General features: G+C 41.9%; 1 protein-coding gene across 2 annotated transcripts; it reads left to right on the top strand.

Annotated features, from left to right (window-relative positions):
• The first annotated feature begins 6,430 nt into the window (after positions 1-6,430).
• enpp4 (ectonucleotide pyrophosphatase/phosphodiesterase 4) lies at positions 6,431-12,968 on the top strand. 2 transcript variants are annotated; one of them, XM_035743102.2, is made up of 8 exons: positions 6,431-6,580; positions 8,055-8,313; positions 8,491-8,775; positions 9,035-9,154; positions 9,241-9,439; positions 9,532-9,702; positions 9,792-10,061; positions 10,364-12,968. In XM_035743102.2, exons 1-8 carry the CDS (start codon positions 6,450-6,452, stop codon positions 10,462-10,464), a joined length of 1,536 nt encoding a protein of 511 aa, XP_035598995.1. In that variant the 5' UTR covers positions 6,431-6,449; the 3' UTR covers positions 10,465-12,968. The 2 variants fall into 2 exon arrangements, with proteins under 2 accessions (XP_035598995.1, XP_035598996.1); XM_035743103.2 differs by lacking the exon at positions 6,431-6,580 and adding an exon at positions 6,842-7,010.
• Positions 12,969-18,057: the final 5,089 nt, after the last annotated feature.

Below are 18,057 nucleotides of genomic sequence, written 5' to 3' on the forward strand. Positions count from 1 at the left end.
AAAAAGGGTTCCACAAGGGTTCTTCAGATGTCCTCATAGGAGAACCATTTTTGGTTTCAGGTAGAAGTCTTTGGTTCCAGGAAGAACCCTTTGGGTTCCATGTAGAACACACTATAGAAATAGTTCTACATGGAACCCAAAAGGTGTCAACCTGGAGCCAGAAGGGTTCTACTTGCAACCAAAAAGGGTTATTCAAAGGGTTCTCCTCATCTTCTGATGAGCTGGAGGAGCTGCTCTTGCTCTCCCGTCTGGGCAGAGGAACCATAGGTGCCTTTCTCAGGCTTCCTGTTCTCGTACTTCACCGTTAGACCGGTTCCGTTGCCTGGGGATAGAGTAAAGTTTTAGGAAACAGAATCATTCACCACGTCACTAGGCATCTCATACTACTGGTTCTGGTTCTAGTAGGTAACCTCCGTTGGGCTATCTGAGTCTCTGTCCAGGGGATCTCATAAATGTTCTTACTCTGCTCCTCCATGTTAATGTTCTCGCCACGATGCAACAGGTGCTTCTGACAAGGCGGAGAGAGGGGCTGGAGGTTGGAGAGGAAGGAAGGGAGGGAGAAAGGAGGAAGGAAGGTTGATGAGATTGTAAATGACCTAGGGGCCCTGTGTGCACATGAGAGCTGCCCCCAACAACAGTCATTGCTGTGATTATTTGGGAACTTTGAACCAGGAGAAAGAGTTCACCCAAGGAGTGAAGAGAGGAGAGAGGACCCTTACATTTTTTTTTTACCATGGTGTACCATGAAATAAATACAATGGTAGTATCATGGTTTTATGGTCACTACCATGGCAGGAAATAACATGGTATAAACTTATTTTTGTCATTGTACTGGCTCACATGTTACAAAAATTAACCATGGTAGTACAATGAAAAAATACCATGGTTTTGTACTAGCAGCATGTAGTGGAACATGAAAGCATGGAAGTTGTTTACAATGTATTATGATGGTCTGCGTCCCACTGTTTGTTTTTGGTAAAGTGACCAAAAACGTAATTCATGGTACTTACAAAATGCAACATTGACTACTTGCTCTTCAATGGAAAAGCTTAGGCCTAGTACTCTCTTAAATCCCTTTAGCTCATAGTGAAAACCACATCACACATAGTATAGTAGTGTATTGTACAGTCGTGGCCAAAAGTTTTGAGAACGACACAAATATACATTTTCACAAAGTCTGCTGCCTCAGTTTGTAAGATGACAATTTGCATATACTCCACAATGTTATGAAAAGTAATTGCAAAGTCCCTTTTTGCCATGCAAATGAACTGAATCCCCCAAAAACATTTCCACTGCATTTCAGCCCTGCCACAAAAGGACCAGTTGACATGTCAGTGATTCTCTCGTTAACAGTGGTGTGAGTGTTGACGAGGTCAAAGCTGGAGATCACTCTGGCATGCTGATTGAGTTCAAATAACAGACTGGAAGCTTCAAAATGAGTGTGATGCTTGGAATCATTGTTCTTCCTCTGTCAACCATGGTTACCTGCAAGGAAACACAGGCAATTGCTTTGCACAAGAAGGGCTTCACAGGCAATGATATTTCTGCCAGTTATAATGCACCAAAATCAACCATATATTGGATCATCAAGAACTTCAAGGAGAACTGTTCAATTGTTGTGAAGAAGGCTTCAGGATGCCCAAGAAAGTCCAGCAAGCATCAGGACCATCTCCTGAAGTTGCTTCAGCTGCAGGATCAGGGCACCACCAGTACAGAGCTTGCTCAGGAATGGCAGCAGGCAGGTGAGTGCATCTGCACGCACAGTGAGGCAAAGACTTTTGGAGGATGGCCTGGTGTCAAGAAGGGCAGCAAAGAAGCCACTTCTCTCCAGGAAAAACATCAGGGACAGACTGATATTCTGCAAAAGGTACAGGGATTGGACTGCTGAGGACTGGGGTAAAGTCATTTTCTCGGATGAATCCCCTTCCGATTGTTTGGAGCATCCGGAAAAAGCTTGTCCGGAGAAGACAAGGTGAGAGCTACCATCAGTCCTGTGTCATGCCAACAGTAAAGCATCCTGAAGACATTCATGTGTGGGGTTGCTTCTCAGCCAAGGGAGTGGGCTCACTCACAATTTGGCCTAAGAACACAGCCATGAATAACGAATGGTACCAACAAATCCTCCAAGAGCAACTTCTCCGAACCATCCAGGAACAGTTTGGTGACGAACAATGCCTTTTCCAGCATGATGGAGCACCTTGCCAAAAGGCAAAAGTGATAACTAAGTGGCTCGGGAAACAAAACATCGATATTTTGGGTCCATGGCCAGGAAACTCCCCAGACCTTAATCCCATTGAGAACTTGTGGTCAATCCTCAAGAGGCAGGTGGACAAACAAAAACCCACAGATTCTGACAAACTCCAAGCATTGATTATGCAAGAATGGGCAGCCATCAGTCAGGATGTGGCTCAGAAGTTAATTGACAGCATGCCAGGGCGGATTGCAGAGGTCTTGAAAAAGAAGGGTCAACACTGCAAATATTGCCTCTTTGCATCAACTTCATGTAATTGTCAATAAAAGCCTTTGACACTTATGAAATGCTTGTAATTATACTTCAGTTATCCATAGTAACATCTGACAAAAAATATCTAAAGACACTGAAGCAGCAAACTTTGTGGAAATTAATATTTGTGTCATTCTCAAAACTTTTGGCCACGACTGTATACTCTTAATGGATCCGCCCCTTTTCCCCTATAATAACATATCCAAATCTAACTGCCTGTAGCTCAGGCCCTGAATCAAGGATATGCATACTATTGGTGTCATTTTAAAGGAAATACTTTAAAGTTTGTGGAAATGTGAAAGGAATTTAGGAGAATATAACAATAGATCTGGTAAAAGATAATACAAAGACAAAAACAACCATTCCTTTGTAATTTTTTTGTACCATCTTCGAAATGCAAGAGAAAGGCTATATTGTATTATTCCAGGCCAGTTGCATTTTAGATTTTGGCCACTAGATGGCAGCAGTGTATGTGCTAAATTTTAAACTGATCCAATCAACCATTGTATTTCTGTTCAAAATGGTGTATCAAGACTGCCCAAATGTGCCTAATTTGTTTATTAATCACTTTTCATGTTCAGAATTGTGCACTCTCCTCAAACAATAGCATGGTATTCTTTCACTGTAATAGCTACTGTAAATTGAACAGTGCAGTTAGATTAACAAGAAGTTAAGCTTTCTGCCAATATAAGATATGTCTATGTCCTGGGAAATGCTCTTGTTACTTACAACCTCATGCTAATCGCATTAGCCTACGATACCGATCCCAAAAAAGTTTTGAACTTTGGGACCTGGATAGGGTATGGTGAGAAGAATGAAGGAAATCTGAAACCTTGAAGATTTAAAATAGTTAGTTTATCTGGTGCTTCTCTCTTCAATACAGTTTTTAGTTGGCTCTCACTCAACTGACTTGGCTACTCTTATACAATAGCCAACATACTAAATAATTTGTATAAAGGTATTAATTATCATCTTTTTTTCGCATAGATACATTTTCATCATGTCATTCTCAACATATCCCTAAAAACAGCAAGTTACATTGTTTCCCTTGGTACTATAGACATGATGACAGCCTAGGTTCTTCTGTGGCTCAGTTGGTAGAGCATGGCGCTTGTAACGCCAGGGTAGTGGGTTCGATTCCCGGGACCACCCATACGTAGAATGTATGCACACATGACTGTAAGTCGCTTTGGATAAAAGCGTCAGCTAAATGGCATATATTATTATTTATTATATTAGGTTGACTGGAGCTAACTTTAGCCAATGTTAGCTTCTATGCTAACTGACTTTTATAAAATAATCAAACTATCAAAACATCATCAAAAAATAACAACAATTATTTAATTATACTCTGCTTAACTTGGTGTTTTATAGCCTGTGCTTCATAACTCGCTCAGCGTGATGATAACGTTTAAAATATTTTGTTTATCTGGTGCTTTAGCTTTCAGTTGGCTTGGCTCTCTCATTCAACTGACTCACTGACTAGGCAGGCTAACACGAGAGCCTTGTAAATCAACCCATATTTATGTTGATTTATTTTCCCTTTTGTAGTTTAACTATTTGCACATCGTTATAAGCCTTTATATAGCCATAATATGACATTTGAAATGTATCTATTCCTTTGGAACTTTGTGTCATGTTTAACCCTTGTGTGGTGTTTTGTTATTTACCCAATGTTCGTGGGACTGATGGAACCACAACATTATTGGGTTTTAAAAAAAATACAGCCATAACAATTTATGTAAAAATACTTAATACTTAGATGTTGACGTATATCAATTACAAGCAATATAGACAGCATACATGTTTAATATTTGCCATTTACCTCTGCTAGATCCTATTTATCAATAAAAGCGCTTTTTGTTTTTTTTGTTTAAAAAATTTGATTTTTGTGAACATTTTTTTTTTCTTCCCAAATGTTGCTTTTTTTGTGTCATCAATTAGACAAGGGAGGACTAGTTACCCCATAATACCATACTGTTAGTTTTTATTGTTTATTTCAGTGAGTTCAAGACAACTGGGAACAACAACAAAAAAAGAGTCGGGAACTTGGGCCTCTTTCTAGAGCTCTGACCTGAAGATCACCGATGTCATGATTCAACCTTGTTTTTTTTCATAGTTCACAGTTGTCTTGAAAGCAACATAAATCTAGAGAATGCCAGATTTTGATGACAAAATTTGCCCTCAAGAAGGGCTGCCGCGCCACCTTCCTGTTCAAGTGAGCACAGCAGAACGGTCCAAAAATGTATTGTATGCTGTTGCATGATGTAATATGCCAGGGAGATATGTATACTGTACTTAATACTACCTGTATGTTGTGGAGTAAGCTGTTAGTAGCCCATGTGGCTCACCATAATAAATTGGTCGCTTTCCCCTTCATAATTTAGCTTAGACTTGGTGATGCACATAGACTATAGCATATTTCAGAGAAATGCCCCTTTGTTTATACTACGGTTCTGACTTCGTGTACAGAGAGAAATCTATAAGAACGGCCCATGTTCTGAATTCTGTGCATTTCAAAGGTGCTGAACAAATAGTTATATTGACTTGGTCTGTTTTAGCTCGCTCATTAATGTCTTAATCTAAATTACGGATTGCCTCTTATCCGCTCATCGTTCCCTTATGCCATAGTTTGTAGATCTCAATTGTCAGTAGAAAGCACATTTGTTTAAGCAAGTCAGCCTTATCAGCTATGTTTTAAAAAAAGGCAGTAAATGAGGCTGACAGACAAGGCTCCGCTTGTTGCAGTGGATTCTCTCCATGGTGCTGAAAAGAAAGATCTGCTGTTGGGACAGCTTTATGTAGGCCCTAACAGTTTGTGGCCACTGTTAGTCACTGTTATAGTGCATTAAGTACATTTTACGACTCTGTCATTGTGGGGGTATGATTCGTCCCACCCGGGCGCCGGTGTAGGCGTGTTTTGCATCGGCTGGAAGTTGATGCATTCGATTTGGAACTGGGCTGCCTCGCAGTCGTGCGCCAGGTGCCCTGTTCAAAGCCCATGGCGAAGTCCGTCTTAAAACAAAAGTGACGTTCAGTGTTGTGTTGTGTAGAGGCTTTGCTGACATGCATCATTTGTGTTGTTGTTAAGTCTGCCCCACCAAGATTTACATGCTAAAATCCCCACTGCATATATCTCACATTCTCCCACATTGCAGGTTGGCAACACAGGGAACCCAAACGTGAGCGAAAAACGGTACTATTCATACAGAAAGTATCATCCCTTTTTCACAGCAACTAGTTCCCTTTTTCTGTGATGTTACAAACAAACTAGGTCCAACAATAGTAGCCTGCCTCTGACTTTATCTGAAACTTGCCCATACTGGTATATAAATTAATCAATATTATACCAACCTACCTCTTTTGACCTTGGGGGTGGGTTATTTATTTATTGCATTATACTGCCATTATACTATGGTAACGCACAATTAATAAAGATTATCATTTCTGGTACTATTTATCATTCTTCATACATCAAAGCTAAGACCATGGTACATTTCCATGATTCAGCTCTATACCATGGTATAAGTGAAAGTACCATAGTAGCAGCATGGTATGAATGAAAGTACCATAGTATCACCATGGTACATTTTTGCAAGGGGAGGAAAGGAAGAGAGGAGATGAAGAGAGAATAAGTGAGAGGAGAAACAGTGGGGAAAACTCAATTGTAATTCTCCTCGCGCCCTCTTTCTTTGCCTCCATCTCAAAAGAAGGAGGCGAGGGAGAGAGAATTTTAGGATTATGCAAATGACATTCTCCGGGGAAGAGGAAGAGAGGAGAAGAGACTTGTTGATCAGCCCTCTGTACACTGGACCAATCAGGAAGCATCTGTTGTGGGTGTGAAACTGCTGTCAACCTTTTCTAAATGACAGTTGGTTGACTGAGGTGCTTGTCAACGGAACGCCTCTATTTTGAGTACATTTTACGATTATTGTCATTGTGGGGTATGATTAATCGCCCGTGTAGGCGTGTTTTGCATCGGCTGAAAGTTGATGCATTCGATTTGGAACTGGGCTGCCTCCCGGGCAGGTTCCCGGTTCAAAGCCCATGGACAAGTCGGCTCAAAACGGAAGTGAGGTAATTAAGCACGTAGTAGTAATTAGTAGGCTTCTGTGTTTTCCCATGCAAAAGGGATTTGCTTTTGATAAAAACGATTTATCTGCCTTCGCAATGAAAGGTAGTTAGAAATGTCAAACATGTATTTTATGGAAAAGAGATGTATGTTTCTGCACGATGCTACCTTGTTGACAAAATGACGGAGCCGCGCAGATCACTGTTCGATTTTGAGAGGGGCGTGCCCCCCTCCCCGCTTTCACCCAATGACATGGCGGGCATATTTCCGTTGCCCCGCGGCTCAGCATAATCGAATGCGCCCATTGTGAAATTGAAATGACAACAGCAAGCTAAGGAAGTGAAAGCGGGTATATATAAAACCAAAAACTTTGCTTTTGGAGGAACGTAGACTGAGCACCTCCATAGAACGACAATCTAATGAGAAAGCTGTCAGGTACGTAGAATTGTTGACAAACAAGGTTCGTATGACGATCTTGCGCAATCGTTGAGCCGGCTGGGTAACGACGTTAGTAAATATTCAATGTCGGCTACCTGGCAGAGGTAGCTAGTTAGCTAGTTTACTTTTAGCTTGGAGTACAAGTCGTCAACGCTTAGATAACTAACGTTACACAGCAAGAGAGCTAATCAACTGTCTTGTCAGGGATATGTGATGTGGACGGGGTGGTGTCAAAAAACATAGCTTGCAAACTATAGTGTGTCATGTCATACCGGGACAGCACAGGACTTCCTGATTATCTAGCTAGCTAGGTCCATTATCTTGGTCCCAAGGTTGTCTGTCATATGATGTCCATGTTAAACACTAGTCTGCACACTTTGCTTATAGGTGGTGAGGTTCACTGGGACTTGTTTGACAATCGACGCAGGTGTGTGTGTCTTGTGAGCCCTGTGTGTGTGTCGGGTGAGCCTATGCCAGTCGGGTGAGCCTGTGCCAGATCACATCAGCGTTAATTCAGTATATTAGTCAAATTTCACAGAAGTGTAAAAGATCAGAGCCCTCTCTGTTCTCCTCAGAAAGATGGTTAACTTCATCTAATGGAAACACAAACTAGAAAATTACATTTGGAATGGGAAGCGTCTCCCTCAGGGAGAGAGGGAGCTTTTTATAGAAAGTTTAAGCTTGGAATACATGTATAACAAGGTTTTATTGGTGTCTACGCCACAAACCTAATTTGGTCTTTCGGTAAGTTTGTGTAGACTTTTTTGGTTGAAGCAGATGCACCCACCCCCACCCCCACCCCCACCGCAATCATCGGCCTCCTTCTGCTTTAGTCTTCTTTTGTACATCACCTTGAACACTGACATATAAAGGCTTTATTGACTCTAAAGCAAAGGAGGGTCATAATAATGGTGCAGAACGGCACAAATGGAATGGCATCAAACACCTGGAAACCATGTTCTCCCCAATTAAGGTGCCACCAACCTCCTATGCTTTAAAGTGTCTACTCCACAACACTAATCTGGTCTATTTCTCTCTCAGGATGTTAGTCCTGCTGTACTTCCTCTTTACGTTCGCTTCATTGGCTGCTTCAGTGGGGCAGACAAGAAGTGGAAAAAGATGTGACGCGGGTGTTGCGGCCCCCATTCCGGTGCTGCTCGTGTCGTTTGATGGTTTCAGAGCTGACTACCTTCAACGGTTCACTCTACCCAACCTAAAGCTGCTGTATTCGCAGGGAGTCCTGGTGGAACAACTTACTAATGTCTTCATCACCAAGACCTTCCCTAACCACTACAGCCTGGTAATATATAACCTTTCACCCCTGACCTATAACCCCTTGTGAGTTATTGCGGGGATGGTGTACTACAAACATTTCAGAAGTTGAATACCCAAAAAGCCTACTAAATAAGTAGTATGGGAATTCGATAGCAGTTTGTATGACCCCTAAATGCTAACCTCTTACCTCTATGCCCTCCAGGTGACAGGTCTGTATGCAGAGTCTCATGGCGTCATAGCGAGCAATATGTATGACCACGTGACTCATAAGCACTTCACTATCTTCAATGACACCGACCCTTTCTGGTGGAATGAAGCTGAACCCCTCTGGGTCACTGCACTGGATTGTGGGTACAAGACGGGTGTGGCCATGTGGCCGGGGTCAGACTTGCCGATCAGGAACAGAACAGCGACTCACTTCATGCCCTACAACCCCTCCGTGACCTTTAGTCAACGCCTGGCCAATGTCACTGACTGGCTGACTGGGGTATGTAACTTCTGACCCATAATCCCAGTTATTGTTTTCACTGAGTAGTGCTTTCAGAGATGGAAGTGAGACATCCCACTCCCTAATCTTTTATGGTTCATATACAGTCAATGAACTAAGCAGACCAGTCCCAACTGCTATTGCATTGGTGTCTATGGGAGAGCAACCCCTTAAGCAGACGGGAAGTGTGACAAAAAAAAATTCAATGGTAAACGGCCTGAGTAAGACATCTTCATTTGTTCTCCATTCCTCTCTCCAGGGCCAGGGTAAAGGGGAGGGGCCAGTATCGTTTGCAGCTCTGTATTGGGAGGAGCCAGACAGGACAGGTCACATGTATGGACCAGACAACACCACCCACATAGGACAGGCTCTTAAAGAGGTACTGTACGTGTGTCACACAATATTACATTGCATTATATTGTGCTCAGTTCTACTGATTTTGAACTGTGTGACGTGTGTTAACAGGTAGATGACAATGTGGGTCTGCTGATGTCAGAGCTGATGCGTGCAGGGTTGTGGGGGCATGTCAATGTCATCATCACCAGTGACCATGGAATGGCCCAGTGTTCCACTGATCGCATCATCAGGCTGGATGACTGTCTGCACCCTGACAACTACTCAGTAGTAGACCTAACCCCTATCGCTGCTATCATACCCAACAGAGGTGTATACACACAAACGCACACATTTGCTATGAGTGAAAAGTTTGTGACTGGTTAAAGGAGAGGTTGGTTAATGTGTATGTGTGTGTGTCAGACCCCAAGGCTGTGTTTTCCCTACTGAGTGGTTGCCATACCCACATGACTGCGTACCTGAAGAAAGACATTCCTGATAGGCTGCACTACAGGAACAATGACAGGATTCAACCAATCATATTAGTCGCTGATGAGGGATGGACTATCGTACAGAGGGGAGGGCTACCACATCGTAAGGCTTTCACACATGACCCAAACACACATATATATATATTTATATATATTTATATAATTAACCATCTGTCTCTGTGTGCACTCTAGTGGGAGACCACGGCTATGACAACACTCTACCCAGCATGCACCCCTTCCTGGTGGCAGTGGGCCCAGGCTTCCTTCCTGGTTACCGTCTCCCGCTGTTACAGAGTGTTGATGTCTACCCAATAATGTGTCAGCTGCTTGGGGTTCCACCAGCACCAAACAACGGATCTCTGTCCCAGGCACGCTGCTTCCTGGCTGGGGAGGACTGTGTCGACATACCCCTGGTGGTGGGACTGGTGGTGGGGGTACTTCTGGTTCTCACCACACTCACTGGTTAGTCTGCGGTATTGCTTGTAATATATACGTTGCAATATCATCATGTTGTAAGTGAACTATGTCGTTTTTGTAATAGTCAAAAGAGAGAGAGAAGGGTGCTCCTTTAAATTTCCTTTCTCGCTCTCTTTTTCTATATACTACTTATATTTTGTCATTGACTTTAATATTTGACTTTTTATTATTGAAATTTGTATTGCACTGTTGAGCTTGCAAGTAAGCATTTCACTATACCGTTTACACCTCTGTATCCTCTTATATGTGACAAATAAACTTTGAGTTGATCTCTCTCTCTCTGTCAGGACTCTTCAAGTTGTGGAGGCCACGGCGTCAGTCATCCTCTCGTCCCTTCCAACGCCTCTCTATACAGGACGATGATGATGATGACCCTTTGCTGGACTAGAGTAATCAACTCCCAGCTCGACTAGACTGACCAATCACAGATCAGAACGTCATATCACATCCAACCAGAGGTCATCACCACCTCGCTCCCAACAACCAATCGGTACTCTGGTCAAACGTTTTGCACTAAATAGGGAAGAGTGTCTAATTTCAGACACAGCCATACTCTGTTATGAGACTAAACAGAGCAGTTGTCAGATTTCAGATTCACACACTCCTCTTTCTCTGTGGTACCATACTCATGACATTTTCAAATAAATGCATTAACTATAAATAAACAAATATTAAACCACAAATAGTTAAAAATAAAGAAATAAGACACCAAAGAGAACAGTCAGTTGGTAGAAACAAACTGGGGTTACTTGAATATGTCTATATACAAAGAAGCCACCTATAATGAATGATATGTTATATATGTAAAAAAAAAAAAAGGATTTGCAGACAATCATAAAGAAGTATTCATCATTGTTTAAGAGAGATTCTAGTAAAGGGAGGTAAATCTGAATATTGAAGAGTATAGTTCATAAGAGTACCGCTATATTGCAGTAGTATATTGAACAGCAGTCATGCTGTAAAGTTGTTATAGGTTTTATTAAGGGTTTTATGAGATATTCTGTATACTACTGAGCCAGGGAGTAGAGTCAAAAACCGGACTGATGCTATGTTTCTGTTAGTCACTTAATTTGATTTTATTTAGTAATGTGTGTTTTCTGAGCTAAGCTATAGCACTGGCACTATATGGCCTCCTGTAGTGTTAAGGAGACCTGTTATGCTGTTAGATTCATGTTCAGGGGCGGCATTTATAAATGTTGCGTAAGTACAAAGAATACCCCAAAACATGCATGTTCCAGTTTTCATGAAAAAGTTGGCATTTATATAAACTGAACTTGACTTGAGAATGTGCTTAACTCCCCACAAACTTTAGACCATGCATATGCTCAATATCTAGTGGTTAAAGTTTTCTATTGCAAGCAGGCATGTACGGAAAGTAGGCTGCCAGGAGCCATATGCTGTCAGATTTAGGCTTTTCGCACTGTTTTATTTTTGGAATGTAAAATAATTAGACCTATGAATCTATTTCCTTATTATTTTATTAATGATTGCAGTAGCCTAGATTACTGTATTATAATTTTTTTTGTAGCCTAGACGTTTCAGAATTTGCGGACAGTCCAGCATATTTTGGTTGAGGGAAAAGTCTATGCAAAACATGTTGAATTCAAACGTTATGCTGACAGGTCCACAACAATTTGCCTTTTTTTTTTTTTTCCATACACTGTCAGTCCTTTGCCAAATACAACATAAGTTACTGCAAATTATTAAAACATTCTGCCAACACTGCATGGTCCTTCTGTAGCTCAGTTGGTAGAGCATGGCGCTTGTAATGCCAGGGTAGTGGGTTCGATTCCCGGGACCACCCATACGTAGAATGTATGCACACATGACTGTAAGTCGCTTTGGATAAAAGCGTCTGCTAAATGGCATATATTATTAAATAGACCAGTAGCGTATGTAACATTTTTGACAGTAGGCTACAGTATTGCTGTTCTATAGGAGCGCAGCATCATAGAATAATTAATCTCAGAGCCTATACCTACCAAGGCAGGAAATAAACAGTCTATTGAAAAACAAAATATTGAACAATTCGTTTTTGCTGTAGCATTTACTTTGAAATTGTTTCAAATAAATAATCAATCTTGCAGAACACACAGTGTCTAGCACTCCCTTTAGGCAGCAAGCATGTTTATTTAGAAAAAGTCACCGCAAAATATTAAAACGTTCTGCCCACACCTCTACAGAAATGTGATCAAATTAACCATTACCCGTTTTATTTATTTATTTTTTAGAAACTGTCGTGGCCTAATTCCAATAGTTCCAAATTATATACAGTAAATAAAAGGTGTTATTGTCACCATAAATGGTGACTGGTGCCGTTATAATGCTCGTTCACACACGCACAGTTTTAGGATGGTTCGGATTTATAACTGGACATATGTGTATGTATGGTGTGCGCCAAGTTTAGAAATCTCTATTTTTAGACTTAGGTATTCGTTTTCAGAAATAGCGCACGCAGATATTTTGTTATACATTTACGCAGCGGTTATAAATGAAGCCCCAGGTCCTTTATCTAAAAATAAGTCATTGTTTTGTGTTTGTTTGATTCTCAAGCTACAGTGTGTGTGTGTGTCGGCTGAGAAAGGGTGTCCAATGTCTTTTTATTATTCTTTAATCTTTTTATGCACATGTTTATTTTGTGTGGTTTGTTTCCAGATAGCTCAGATCTTCCATTATTACATGATTGTAGTTGTGTAGAGAAGTTGAAGATCTGCTGTTACTGTGGGTACTATACCATAGTTACTATGTTTGCAGTACTATGATTACTGTGCTGTTACTGTGTTATTACTATGCGAACCAGTTGATGTCCCACCTCCAGGTGTTTACTGAATTGGTCCTCTGTGTGTTTCTGCTCATATTGTCATTGAAGGACAAATAAAAGTATAAAGTGTACACATTGTATCATTATTCTTCAAAATGCTTAGACTCCACCCCCACCCACTATCGCTTCCCCCTACCTACAGCTGAAGTTTACATACACATAAGTTGGAGTCATTAAAACACGTTTTTCAACCACTCCACAAATTTCTTGTTAACAAACTATAGTTTTGGCAAGTCGGTTAGGACTTGCCATCTACTTTGTGCATGACAAGTAATTTTTCCAACAATTGTTAACAGGCAGATTATTTCACTTATAATTCACTGTATCACAATTCCAGTGGGTCAGAAGTTTACATACACTAAATTGACTGTGCAGCTTGGAAAATTCCAGAAAATGAAGTCAAGGCTTTAGAAGCTTCTGAGAGGCTAATTGACATAATTTGAGTCAATTGGAGGTGTACCTGTGGATGTGTTTCAAGGCCTACCTTCAAACTCAGTGCCTCTTTGCTTGACATCATGGGAAAATCAAAAGAAATAAGCCATGACCTCAGAAAACTCCATAAAAAAGCCAGACTATGGTTTGCAACTGCACATGGGGAGAAATGTCCTCTGCTCTGATGAAACAAAAATAGAACTGTTTGGCCATAATGACCATCGTTACGTTTGGAGGAAAAAGGGGGTGCTTGCAAGCCAAAGAACACCACCCCAACCGTGAAGCACGGGGGTGACAGCATCATGTTGTGGGGGTGCTTTGCTGCAGGAGGGACTGGTGCACTTCACAAAATAGATGGCAACACGAGGAAGGAAAATCATGACGAAGATAAACAATTTAAAGGCAATGCTACCAAATACTAATTGAGTGTATGTAAACTTCTGACCCACTGGGAATGTGATGAAAGAAATAAAAGCTGAAATAAATCATTCTCGCTACTATTATTCTGGCATTTCACATTTGTTAAAATCAAGTGGTGATCCTAACTGACCTCTAAGACAGGGAATTTTCACTCTGATTAAATGTCAGGAATTGTGAAAAACGGAGTTTAAATGTATTTGGCTAAGGTGTATGTAAACCTCCGACTTCAACGGTATGCTTAATCATTACAATTGATTAATATAATTGACAGGGTGTGTGTGTAGCTAGGTTTCCATCCGATAGGTGGCAGATTTCTATGCAAATGTTGTAAAATCTGCATAAAACAATATGTACATTTTCCCACCAGAGATGTGTTTTCATCAAACGGACTTATTGCTGATTAAAGGATACGCGTGATGAAGTAGAGCACATACAAATAGTTCCCATGCACCTAATAAAAAAATACAAGTTAATTGGGTTTCCATCTGCTGTTACTGTCATAGGCTACTGGTCTTTTTCCTTTCGGGCATGGTTTTGTTTGCTATTGAATGAGCAATGGATAACTGGTGGCCTAATATCTGTTGTGTAGAGGTAATAAACCAGTTATGTCAGGAAAATAGAAAAATGCTCTGCAATATGATTATGATTTAGGTCTATATAATAAAAGTAAAATAAATATATTAGGCAACATGCCCTATGAGATGTTCTTACCAACGGCAAAGGCGTCTGGTTTTCATTAGGCCTACGTTTGAATGATTTTATTAGCCTACCATTATTATACTTCCTGTGTCTCAAACTCCTACATTTCCCCAAAAATAACAATATTTGCTTTCAATACAGTTGATCAACCACTAGAAGTTGTGCATATGCCATTTCTAAGATTTGCGTGGAGATATGCACATTTTCCTATCAAGTTCAAAATGGATAAGTGCCAACATTTGCGGATAAACTGGCGCACGCAAAGTTGAGTCTTTTTTTGTGCACACGCACCTTTAGATAAATGAGGCCCCAGGAAACCAACAAAATAAAAGAACCACACACATTTTGGAAAATCTTCAATTCACTCACAACATAATGTATTAAAATGAAAGATACAAAATGTTCGTAGATATGGACTCATGTAACATTTGTGTATTGTTCAGATTGAACTATGTTTTAAAACATGGTTTTTCTTATGTCTTATTACCGATATCACTATAGATAGGAACTACTAGTATATCATAGTATGTCAGAATTGTCACAGGTTAATAGTCTTTTCAGGAGGTAATGTAACAGCAATAACCCATCCCACAACATCAAGTTTAGTGTGACAATCTCCCAACATTAGCATCAGAGGGGTATGCCACCAAGCAAGATCAATAAGTTAGCCAGCTAAACTTTGAACCCTCCTGAACAAACCCACATACAGCAGACCCAGGACAACAACATCACAGTCCTATTAAACACTGTGTTCATCATTCTCATTCAGTTTGGATATTCTAAATGACAGAAAAACATAAATCAGCAGTATGTAGTTAGAACCAAAAGCGATAGGGGCAACGAGAGTACCTTAAAGATATTTACAAGCAAAACAAATACTTTTAGATTAAAATATAAAAAGTTTCTAGTGGGTCCTGTGAGTTCAAATGAAATTATGACTTTTCATGTCATACATTTTATGTCACCCCTTTTACAATACAACAATGTTAAGTTTGGTAAAAGGTAGACTCATCAATATGACGTCATCAGACACAGAGGTGTGATTTCCAAATCTGTCACTCTGGTTGCTTCTCAATGTGTACCTTCCCTTGAGACATGTCCCCATTAGACAGAGTGATAGTGGCAGTCTTTGCAGAAATACATTTTACGGTTGATTTCTGTAAGCAGGAAGTTGACCTGTATGATGATGTCATATAGCAGAGTGTACCTTTAACCTGCTCTGTGCTTATAAGAGCTGACTCCAGGGCAGCCTGACAGACGAATGTCCTGACCACCAGTTAGAAATGACTCACTGACTGACTTTTAAAAAATGTTATATAAATACTGAACAAAAATATAAATGCAACATGTAAAATGTTGGTCCCATGTTTCATGAGTGCTGGGGACAATAAAAGGCCACTAAAATATGCATTTGTGTCACACAACACAACGTTACAGATGTCTCAAGTTTTGCGGGAGCGTGCAATTGGCAAGTTGACTGCAGGAATGTCCACCAGAGCTGTTGCCAGAGAATTCAATTCAGTTCCTGCATGTTCCTGCATGTTAATTTCTCTATCATAAGCTGCCTCCAACGCCGTTTTAGAGAATTTGGCAGTACTTTCAAGCGGCCTCACAACCGCAGACCACGAGTAACCACGCCAGCCCAGGACCTTTCACATCTAGTTTCTTCACCAGTGGGATCGTCTGAGACCAGCCACACGGAAAGCTGATTAAATGGAAGAGTATTTCTGTCTGTACTAAAACTCTTTTGTGGGGAAAAACTAATTCTGATTGGCTGGGCCTGGCTCCCCGGTGGGTGGGCCTTGTTCCCGAGTGGGTGGGACTATGCCCTCCCAGGCCAACCCATGGCTGCGCCCCTGCACAGTCATGTGAAATCCATAAATTAGGGCCTACTTCATTTATTTCAATTGACTGATTTCCTTATATGAACTGTAATTCAGTAAAATCTTTGAAATTGTTGCATGTTGCGTTTATATTTTTGTCATATATATACAGTAGGTCTCCATGGCCTTGGCCTTCGCATAGGAGAGGGGATGTCCTCTTGGGAGGGCTGCATCAGACAGCAGGTCAATGGCACCATCCCAGGGGCGATGGGGAGACAGGCGTGTAGCCTGGGTCTTAGAAAAAAACGTGGTGCAGATCCTGGTACTCCTCCGGTAAATCCACTTGAGGAACACAGTCCGGACTTTCCACCGTAGCGGTGTTGACAGACACCACAAGACACCTCCCCTGACACTCCTGCGACCAACCCAGCAGTCTCCTATCGGACCAGGAAATAACTGGATGCAAACTCAACCCGTCTATAATCAAGAAGGTGATCTGTTCTGAATGAGTGTCCTGGTTCAGCAAAGAAACAGGAACAGTAATGTGATGTATGAGCCCTGTCCTTATTGGACGATTATCCAGGGATCGAACCGGAATGGGTGACTGTAGGGGAACCAAAGGGATGCGTAATGCTGTGGCTAGTGCGCTATCTTAAAAAATCCCGGCAGTTCCGGAATCAATCAGAGCTAACGGAGTGAAGGGCGAGAGTACTCAGGGAATTTAACAGGAAAACACACTGGTTGATTTGACAGACAAGGAGAGGAGACCTTGCCTCCTACCTGGGTTAGCGCAGGAGAAGTCCTTGGCTTGTCAGCTCCTTGCCTCCTAGTGAATAAAGAGCAGGTCGGGGAGAAATGACCCCTTTCCTCACAATAGAAGCAGAAGCCCAGATTCCTCCTTCTCCTATGCTCTGCCGAGCTGAGTCCACCACGTGCCGAGCCCACCACGGAGCAGGTGTAGCCATGGGCTCCGGATTCCTCGCAGGTTTACTTCGGGACTACAGGAGGTTGTCCAACCGGATCACCATGCTGATGAGCTGGTCGAGTGACAGGTTGTCATCACGGCAGTCTAACTCCAGCTGTACCTCCTCCCCCAGTCCGCTGCAGAAAACGGTACCAGAGCCAACTCATTCCATCCGTTGGAAGCCCCGATGGTCCGGAACTCCAGGACGAACTCCGAGGCGGTCCTAGCTCCCTGGCGTAGTCGGAGTAGACGCTCACCTCCCACTCGGCCCTCCACTGGATGATCAAACATCGAGCGGAAGAGAAGGGTGAAGCGCTCGTAGGACTCAACCAGTCTCCCAGACCCCGGCACTCCAGTCCGGCGTAGAGAGCGAGGTACAGGTTGTATTGTAGAAGGAACCCCTTGCATCTTGCTGGTGCACCGTCAAAGCGCTCCGGGAGGGACAGGGGTATTCTGCGGATCGGCGCCAAGAGCAGGATGGTTGCCAGCACACTGTCCATGGCGACCCCAAGTCTGGAGAGACAGTCCTCGTGGTGCTGTACTGTCCCTTCAATGGTCGCAAGCTCGGCCTTCCCTGCTGTCTCCATATGTTGGGTCGATTATTCTGTCACGCTGTTATAAAGGATTTGGAGACATGCAGGGAAGGAATACATCTGGGTTTTTAATAAACCCAAAACAAACACGTATAGAAAACACTGGGATGTACCCAAACAAAAGAGTGAGGGTAAACCTCGTGGGACGATACGGGATGAGACCTGAAATACACAATACACAAAACATGCAGCACCAGCTGAGACAACGCATAGGTACTCACACAAACAA

Source organism: Oncorhynchus keta, chromosome 29 (assembly GCF_023373465.1).
Source record: "Oncorhynchus keta strain PuntledgeMale-10-30-2019 chromosome 29, Oket_V2, whole genome shotgun sequence".
NCBI classification, from domain to species: Eukaryota; Metazoa; Chordata; class Actinopteri; order Salmoniformes; family Salmonidae; genus Oncorhynchus; species Oncorhynchus keta.

What these genes read in the sequence shown, in the direction of transcription:
- enpp4 (XM_035743102.2), top strand. Translation starts at nt 6,450, where the DNA reads ATGATTAATCGCCCGTGTAGGCGTGTTTTGCATCGGCTGAAAGTTGAT. An exon ending in TCACTGACTGGCTGACTGGG is followed by an intron (nt 8,776 to 9,034) that starts GTATGTAACTTC and finishes TCCTCTCTCCAG; the next exon opens with GGCCAGGGTAAAGGGGAGGG. An exon ending in TAGGACAGGCTCTTAAAGAG is followed by an intron (nt 9,155 to 9,240) that starts GTACTGTACGTG and finishes GTGTGTTAACAG; the next exon opens with GTAGATGACAATGTGGGTCT.